The sequence below is a fragment of the Phaseolus vulgaris genome, chromosome 11 (assembly GCF_051622355.1).
Source record: "Phaseolus vulgaris cultivar YP4 chromosome 11, ASM5162235v1, whole genome shotgun sequence".
In the NCBI taxonomy this organism is placed as follows: domain Eukaryota; kingdom Viridiplantae; phylum Streptophyta; class Magnoliopsida; order Fabales; family Fabaceae; genus Phaseolus; species Phaseolus vulgaris.
The window spans coordinates 7,962,785-7,972,749 of NC_143508.1; the positions used below are offsets into that span (position 1 = coordinate 7,962,785).

At 34.1% G+C, this 9,965-nt stretch overlaps 1 protein-coding gene across 1 annotated transcript; it reads right to left on the reverse strand.

The window, feature by feature from the left end:
• Positions 1 to 7,584: 7,584 nt before the first annotated feature.
• LOC137821999 (heavy metal-associated isoprenylated plant protein 3) lies at positions 7,585 to 9,358 on the reverse strand. Its single transcript, XM_068626843.2, has 5 exons — positions 9,220 to 9,358; positions 9,008 to 9,137; positions 8,706 to 8,923; positions 8,416 to 8,500; positions 7,585 to 8,320 (listed from the first exon to the last, which is right to left on the reverse strand). Exons 1-5 carry the CDS (start codon positions 9,226 to 9,228, stop codon positions 7,899 to 7,901), a joined length of 864 nt encoding a protein of 287 aa, XP_068482944.2. The 5' UTR covers positions 9,229 to 9,358; the 3' UTR covers positions 7,585 to 7,898.
• Positions 9,359 to 9,965: the final 607 nt, after the last annotated feature.

The window sequence follows — 9,965 nt, forward strand, 5'->3', positions numbered from 1 at the left end:
TTTATTTTATAATTATAAACATACAAATTCATTAACTTAAAATTATTTATTTCAGGCATCAGATTATGGAAGTGGTGCTCCATCACCTAATCAAGTAATAGGATCAAGTGCCGGAAGCAAAACTAATTAGGGATGTGTGTTTTAATTTTAAATTTGATTAGGGATATATGAACTTTTGAACAATTATGTGTTGTAATTTTGAACTTGATTAGGGATGTATGAACTTTTTATGTGTTTTAATTTTCAATTACATATAAACTTTTGAACATTATTATGTGTGCTTTAATTTTCAATGAAATGAATGGATGATTATAACTTTATACATTATTTTATTTTATTATGAAAGAGTGGTGGTTAAATTTTATAATTTTATAAAATAGATTATAAAAAAGTGGTGGTTAAATTTTATAATTGTATAAAACAGATTATAAAAAAGTGGTTAAATTTTATTTATTCAGTATTAAAATTACGTCAGTTAAAAACGTCACTACTTACGTATATTATGGTGCCAGAATTTTCTTCAATGATTGTAAATTGCGACAGTTATAACTGACACTACTTACATATGAAAACTGCCACTATTTACACTATGTTTAAAGTGGCGGGTGTTGCGGCGGGTAACATAAAACCGCCACATTAAACTTTGTGGCGGCCAGTTTTATGATGGTTTGAAAAACTGCCACAAGTGTATATTGTGGCGGTTATAAACGCCACTTTATACGAAAAAAAACTGCCACAATATACACTTCTTTTGTAGTGTTAAGTGATAACTTCTTTGTGATGGTGAGGGCAACGATATGGTTTAACTTTGATTGGTTAGGTATTGAGTAAAAAGGGATATGATGGTCATGTGGCCTGTGTGGGGAGTAAGTCGTGTGGTCTTTGGAATATGATTTTGATGTTACTTGAGAAGGGATTGAATTGTAAGGGAAATGGAGGATAAATGGGATAATGGGTTTTGTATTTCAGTTTCAACTGACTATGGAGGAAGAGGGTGGTTTTCAATAGAAAGAAGGTGAAGGGAGGCAATGGAGTTTGTAGATAGGTATTGGCAAAACTTGTGTAGGTAGCAGGGGTGGGCTAGGTGTAGTGGTGGCTTGTAAGATGATTTATTAGTTTTGTGTGTGAATGCAGTACCTGATACAAAAAAATCAACCTTAATGGCACAAGTTTGCTTAACTGGTCAATTCCCAATACCACATCAACACCTTCAATAGGAAGGAGATAAAATGGTATGGTGAATGAAGAGGTTTGGAGAGAGATGTAAACTAATAGGCAAATTTCCTGACATTTAATGAAAGCTTCATTTCCTACTATTAGAGATAGGGGTGACTGGGTGTAATGGGTAGGTTTAGATGGTGAGCAATGTGGGGTTGGAGAATATTATGAGAGTTGTCTGAGTCAATCAATACCGTGACTGATAGGTTATGAATCACACCTATAAATTTGAAGGTTTTGGTAGAAATGTTTCCCATAAAGACTAGGGGATAAAGGTGGAGATGAATGGTGTTTGTGGATTCTATTGTGGAGGTAATGTCTTCCTATGCTTCAAAAAGTGGTTCTAAATCCTCCAATTAAAGCAGAAAATGAAAGGTACTACATTTGTGTCCTGGAATGAATTTCTCATTGTAGTTGTAACATAGCCCAAAAGTGCGTCGTTCCTGCATTTGAGTGGTTGTCAACTGTTTGATGGGTATGGGTGAAGGTAGGTAGTGAATTTATTATTGGTTATTGGTGTTGATGTCGTGGAAGAGCGAGTAAAGTGCAACGTTTGAAAACAAGTAGGTTTAGGTTTGGAATCCCTAATTTTATCTCCAATAAGTTTTGTCAAACCAATGGCTTGGGATATGGAATAGAGGTTCAGAATGGCTAACTCTCTACATATGACATATGTAACCCATAAATGAAATAATTAAGTATGGTATTAGGCGTAAGACCCACTATGCAGTTGCATAGTTTTTCAAAGCGTCCTTGATATTCAGTAATCGTGGTGGTTCTGTTAGAGTTTGAACAACTCCACTTGGTGATTAGTGTATGTATTAGAAGGGCCAAAATGGAGTTCTAAGGCCTAAGTGAGCATGGGCCAATCAAAGGTGAGGTTGTTGTGATGTAACCATTTGAACCAAGAAAGTGCACATCCTTGCATGTGAAAAACAACCATGGACAAATGGTGCTCTATATGTATTTGATAGAAGGAAAAGTAGTGGTCAGTTTGGAAGAGTCCGTCTAAAAAATCCTTTCCATCAAAGAAGGGTAAGGTCAGTTTAGGTGAACTTAGTGTAGGGGGTGATGGGTTTTGACGGTTGAGATTTTACTCCATTTGAACCTCAATGGAAGTCAAGCATTGGATGGTGTTCAGGATTTCTTTCAAGTCCTTATATTGAAGTTTGAGAAACATAAGGAGGTGAGGAGGTAATGAAAACACCAATTTACTAGACCTTTGTTACAATTACTCTAAAATTAGATTATACCAAAAATTCACGTGTTTTTTCTTATGTGAATGAGTATTTTTAATAGAAAATAAATAGGCATAGTGAACTTTATAATGCTTAATTTAAAACAACTTAACCTATAATTTATTATACTAATTTGAGACCGTCTTAAATTTTTTTTACCTCTCATGTGCAGTGGTATAACAAAGTTATTAAAAAAAACTGAATTTTAAAATATTTACAATACAAAATATTTTGCTAATAACATATATCCATAAAATTGAAAGTAACATTAAACTTTTTTTGAGAAAAAAATGAAGTGAAACAAATCTAAACGAAATCTGTTTTTTTTTATTGTATTCAATGTTTTTTCTTTTCCATTTGAGGTAAAAGGAAAATTTCATTTGATTGGGAGGGAATAAGTGAAATAGTGTTAATCTTCTGTCCAAAGACTGCACCGTTCTCTTTCGTTCGCCAGCTTTTGGTTTATTCCATTCTTTTAAGATAATTTTAATTTTCATATTACTACTTTTTGTCTCTTTGTTTGTTTAAGTTTTTATGTTAAAAAATTTACATTTTTTTTATTTGAATTAATATCCACCTTTTTCAGAAGTTATGCGTATGGGGTATTTGTACGTGAGAACGAAAATGGAATTTTTCTTCTCTATAACTGTATATAAAACTAAAAATGTATGATTATTGTCATGTCACTAAGATTCTTGGAGTCTCTTGGGCATTGGCAGTATTATTTTGTCATCATTTAATTAAACTTTGTCCTTTGGAAATCTTTTATACTTTTATTATTTATTGGTCATTCTTTAACAGTCTAACCATTATCTCGTCTACTTTAACTTTTGGGTGCAATGCACTTTTTTGTGTTGCTTTAGCTATAGACAACTACTAACATCTTCCTTTATTACCATTTTCTTTGTTTTTTTATATCCTACTTGCACGCAAAAACAATAATTACATAAACAGTATAATTTAAATTATAAATGTAATTGCATTTGTGATGAGACTAAAAATGACACTTTTTAAGTATTTAACGATTACCAGTTTTTTAGAAAGATTTTGGAAAAAAAAATAAACACGTTTCTTTGAAAGATACAATTTGCATTTTTACTAATTAGATTAATCGTGGTTGTTAGAAACTTTGCACAAAAACAGTAATTTGTGTGTGTGTGTGCGTTTTCTTGAAAAGGTTCTTTTAGCCTGTTCAGTTAATCATAATTATGAAGACTTTTTTGGTTTATTTTGTTTCCTTTGCGTCTTGGAGCTTCGAAGAAGAAAAAGTTGTGTACGTCTCTTTTTTTTTTTCCGCGTTTGAAAGCGTCTCAAATTCATTGACTTGAAGTCTTAAAAGTTAAAGGATATGAAAGGATTTTTTGGCCCCCCAGGATAAGAAAATGTGACAATGAAGTTTATATATTTTGCTAAAATACTTTTTTTTATAATTATACTCAAAGTAGTAAACATATATAAAAATATAACTTTATTTGCAAGAAGAAAAAGTGTATGAAAAACAGTAAATTCAATATAATATGATCGATTTGCTATTGGGAATTGATCCAAATACATCCATAGGTATTAGAAACATGAACATTGTTATGATACCTATTCACGTACATTTGAGCCAACAAAATCATAGGTACCCAGTTTTTAGGAGATTTTAATACTATAACTAAAGTCAGTGAGAAGAATATGTGTTATATTTAACCACTCACCCTTCTAGAGTAATATTCCAACATAGTTCATCATTTAAAAAAATAGATAAAGCGTTACGAATTTTGGTGAAAATTTTTGAAAAATTGAAATTTACGTCATCCTCTAATTTTTGTTTTCTATATTAACATTTAAATATGATATGTAAGTTTTATATAAATTTATATTTTTCCAAGAGACTGTAAGACTATTTTGCGGATATTACTTAAAAAAATCAAGATTTTTTTGGCGGGAAATTTTAATTAATTTTGAAAATTTGGCGCAAAGTATTATATTTCATCCTCATTAAGAAATTTGGCCACGAGTATTTATGTGGAATCATTGGGTGAAGTACGTGTGTCCCTTGAGATAGAGTTAAGTTTTGAATTAGGATTAAGAATAGAAATAATACTTCAACATCACTGAACATGCATTGAAAATTTTAGTATAAAATATTAGTTATAGGAGTGGATCATAGTTATTAAGGGTTAAGGTTATATTAATAAAAGACAAAAAAATTATTGGTCTTAATTAATGTGAAAGAAGAAGCTTTTGGGTGATTAGCATGATGATACTAAGGATAAGAAAATAAGACAATAATTTGGAAAATGTTGGTTGGATCCTAATTACGGTCAACACATAGAATAGCTTTTCAACCTAACAGAAGTTAGAACCCTACTACAAGTTGCTTATTTGCATATCCATCCAAACTTCAATTATTTCTGCATTTATTTATAAACTAATCATAATAATTATTAGCCTCAAGATCTCCCCTGTTTGTAGAAGAAAGACGATGAGACTTTTGACCAGTGACTTTTCCACCCACTTGTCGTATTCCACAATCAATTTTCTCTCTTCAATGATCAAAAGGAACAGTTGAACCTTTCAAGGATAAGCATATACACCTTGCATTCATAACTCATCTTTCATTCAGCTTTTGCCTTTCCACAACACTTCTGCATATTTGCCAAACTTTATGATTTAGAACTTCAAAACCTTAATATTAGTGACTTTATATTGATAGTAACACATAAACCCATTAATAGAAAGGTTGATGAAATCTTATAAATAAACACAAAACCAAAACAACTTATATCGAATACTTACTTAAACATTAAAAAATTAATCCTGATCCAAAATCAAAATCCAAACGTTATAAGAGGAGTTTGAAGGAAGAAGAAAATCACGACGAAAAAAAGTAACTTGTTCAACTTCATATCGTCTAATCCTTCTATAAAAACAAAAATAGTATCTATTAGAGTTGTGTTATGGTGAAATTATAATTAAGTTTGGTGAATAGTGTTTATAAGTTAGAGAAAAGTTTTGTTAACATAATGAATAGTAAATAACATACATTAACACTGTTTATAATAATATAATATTTTTAGTGTATGTTTTTAATTTGGAAGGTGTTAATATATCAGCACCATGAGATAAGATGAAAGCAGTTAAAAGTAAGAGGAAAGTTTGTAAGAATTGTGATTTTTTGCTTTTGCATAAAGCTTAGTTTGACAACTCCCAACCTTTCCTTCTCAAACTTATATCTGAAAAAGAATATTTAAGGTCCTTTAGTGCAGTGCCTGACCCTTTACGTGTGTGGCCCCATTTTGGAGAAATTCAACTCTGAATAAAGCTCACTTTATTTATTTTCTTTCACAAGTGTACGTTGATACGTACGATTTTGGCACCAACCTTCAAGCTACCCTGTTCTGTGAGCAATGTGTTAATTATTGTTCAACCAAATACAAACTCACCAAGAATAGCAAGTAATAATTCAATTTATGGCTTCCAAATAATTAATCATAGAGAGAATTAAAGTTGATTGAAACCATGGTTCAGTGGCCGTGTTGAAAACGTAGACAAATGGAAAACCTATGAAAAATAAAAGGGCTTTAACCACATGGATACGGAATCTTTAAAATGCATAACATTTGGTTTCTGTGAATATACATGAAACCACACCTTCTCGTGAATGCACTTTATTAAAATACTCAGCAAAAGAAAAAGCCGAAAAGTATTTCATCGTTTGGTTTTAGGTTGACCTTTCCCTGTGTTAGTGGCCAGAATATTCTTGTATTATTAAAAAAAATCTCTTTTGCAGAACCAAACTCAAAATCAAAAAGGAAAAGGGTAAAGGGGTGCAATTGCAGGGACACTTTTTTTTTTTTTATTAGTAAGTTTATTCTTTAAACAATTATGATAAAAAAATGGACATTAAAAAGTATAGATTAAACTCGTGTCTGGCTTGTTCTGTCCATAAAAGTATCAGAGCCATAAATCAGTTTAAAAGCGCCATCATAAAGACATGATGAAGAGTTTTTCTTTTACAATAATGGCTTATGTTAGTCATAAATTATATCATATTGTTTCTCTGTCATAAAACCAGAAAGCATGTTATTATCCTTTTCTTTATCTTGTACAACATATGATATAATTTAATTTGAACACACTGTCACTATAAATATGTTTTAAGTGACAAAATGAATGAATCATAAAATTATATGTTGAGTGATTTGAAAAACATTGTTTGAAAGTTTTGCTGTAGCACTGTCTTTTGGCTTTTCCATCCTTTAGAAAAGTTAATGTTTCTTTCTTTTGGCAAAGGCAGACAAAAATCAAGGGGGTTTTGAGTGCAGGGTAGTGTGGTCAGTGGTCTTGCATAGCATCATCATCGCGAAAGAAATATGCCATGCATAAAACCAATGCAGTGTCATCATTATCCCTCCAGTTAGCACTTAGCCTCATGAAGCACATGCAACCCAACGCCTGAGTATTACAGGGGATATAGCAACTTTTGTGCACAGATAAATGCAAAGGCACATTAAAAGTGATCATAAAGAGAATGCACTGGTCATTCTTAACAATCATTATAAAACAGTGTTTTATGTTAATTAACATTAGCAGATGATCACCACATACACATCAGTAATGATTAAGGATATACATTTTTTTTTGAAACCTGAGTCACATGTAAACACGCTTGAAAAATTGAACCCGTTACACGGAGACCAACCACTTGATGATTACTGAAATAGTAATTAGAATTGTATGAAACAGAGGTTAGAGGCAATTATGCAGGGCGAAGAAGGCGAGGAGAGCAGCATTGGAAAACTAGGAAAGAGCCAAATTGAAAAGCATGGATGGAAAAGAGCAGTTAACATATGGGACAAATGATAAAGGTGGGAAAAGGACAGAGTTTAAAGCAACTAACGACCCTGTTTCGAGGCAATGGCATGGCCAATGGTGTAGTAGTAGTGGTAGTGGACAAATTATGAAGGTAGAAAGAAAGGACGCAGAAGAAACTTGTAGGAATAAGGGTCATAACTAATGAGTGCACCAAACACCTTCTCAGCGATGCAGGACACCTAATAAGGACATGTACGTGCCAGCCCCTTTTTTGTCCCCCCTCCAAAATCTATTTACAATCATTAAATTATCACAGCATACAACAAAATCAAATGAGAGATAGATTCCTATTTCCATCTTATCATTTACATTATGCATAAACTAATAGTAACAAATTCTGAAACTGGCATTGCCATTTTGAAAATATATCATCGGTATTGGTTAACTAATCACATCAATATCACAAACATCTCAAAGTTCTCCTTCTCCTGGAATGCTAAAAACCAAAATTGAAAAAAAGAAAGAATTGAAACAGTCTAGACTATAGCCTCTAGTCTATAACCCTAGCAAAGACCATCCACCATTATTATCATCATCCATCACCACCCAGTTGAATGAAATTAACCTCTGACACTTCACTCACATGACAGAACAAGCATTTGGGTTCTCGTCACTAAAAATTTGTGGTGCTGGTGCATGTAAGTGAAATTGCATCTGCTCCGGGTACACTGGCACATAGCTATAGCCACCAATATTGCCGTGTCCATAACCATAACCAAAGCCAAAAGAAGGTTGTGGCACATACTCCATTCTGCTGTAATCTATTTTCTCTACTCCCTCTTCATTAGTATCTCCTCCTCCTCCTCCTCCACCACCGCCCTTTTTCTTCTTGTTCCCTGATCCTTCCTTGTCCTTGTCAGCATCCTTCTCTTTCTTGGGAGGGACCACCTCAACCTTCCTCTTCAGCTTCTCCGTTAGATTCTCCACCAGAGCCTTAACATCCATTGTCCCTTTCACAGTCACCGTTTCCTTTTCCTTGTCTATAGCCATTTCTTGCACTCCTGCGTCATGTCCATACCCAATTAGCCAAACCAAGAGATAACTTAAAACAAAAATGCAAAAAAAAAAAAACGATACAGAAAACTAATTAACTAACCTTTGGTTTTCAGCACAGTCTTGCCAATCCTGTCCAAGCAACCTTGGCAATGCAGTGCCATCTTCAGAACCGCGGTAGTCACCACCTGGTAATTAAATTAAGCAAAATTAGCATCAAGTAAGTGACTAATAAAGTAATAAATTAAACAAATAATAATAATAACAACTGAGATCACCGAACAGTGCCGGAACAAATTAGAAAATAAATATAAAAGATCCCAGGCTGGCAGTAGCAGAGAGAGTAAAATAAAATAAAAGGGAAAGGTTGGGACCAGAAACGAACGAACGAACCTCTTTGTCCTTGTTTTTCTTGTCCTGCGTTTTGTTATTCGCTTTGGTGTCTTTATTCTCCTCCTTCTCCTTCTCCTTCTCCTTCTTAGTCTGCGGAGAGACGATTTCCACCTTCTTCTTCATCTTCTCCGCCAGGTTGTCCCTCAACTTCACGGGGTCCACTTTCCCGGTCACTGTCACCTTCCCGACGCCGTCCTCCGCCTTCACAGTCTCCACACCTTCAACAGCAAGCAAAAACACTTAAAAACACAGCAATTAAACAAACAGCGTTGAGCGAGCAACCTCGAGAGATGAAAAAAAACCTTGGAAAGAACGAAGGTGTCGAATGATCTTGGAAGCGCAACCGTCGCAGTGGAAGTCGAGCTTCAAAACGACGGTGGTGGCGGCGTCCTGGTTCTCCTTGTTTCCGTTTCCGCCGCCTATCTTCTTTTTCTGCAACAGCAACAACAGAATTAGTTATCGTTGGCAACGTAACGGAGCAAAGGAAAGTGGCGAGTGAGTGAGAGTAAGTTACCGCGCCCATTATGGTGTGTGAGTGAGTAGCGAGCGTTGGTTTGGTAGCGGTAAGTATGAGTGTTTAATACGGGTATGCGTGGGTATTTATAGGGGAAGTAATAAGTATGCACATGGTGCGTGTTTATGATGTGGGTGAGTGGGACCCATGGTTGAAGTGTTTCCTTCTTTCACAAGGAGACTGGTTTAATTATGTTGACTGGACCAAGAAACTTCTTGCCTCTTGCCAAGCTACTGTCTGTGTCCTTCTTCAATTGGGCTGGGCCTCCCTCAATGCACACTCTGCAATTATACCTCCCCTCTTAATTTTCCCAACCTCTTTTTCTATTTATGGCCGCACTCTTTTTATCAAATTTAACACACCTCCCTTTTTATAAAACTTTTTCTCATAACACAAAACCTTTTAATAATAATAATAATAATAATACACGTGTCATGTTCTCATTAAATACACCTACGCTCGTTAAACACTTCTCTAGCTACCCGAGGTCTTGCTTGTAAGCGTGTGCGGCGAATTAATAACATCAAACAACTTTCGTCCCATTTGCACGCTATTATTTTTAATTTTACACTATTTTTTTTTCATTTTCATTCCGTTCCATTCATATTGGTTGGTGTAACTTCATAGCCCAATTACAATTACACTGCACACTCAATCTACTATTCACTATTTCTGGGTTTTTCTCTAACTTTTCATAAATGTCATTCGGGTCATGGGCCCTCTACCCGTTGGGTTTCATCTAGATC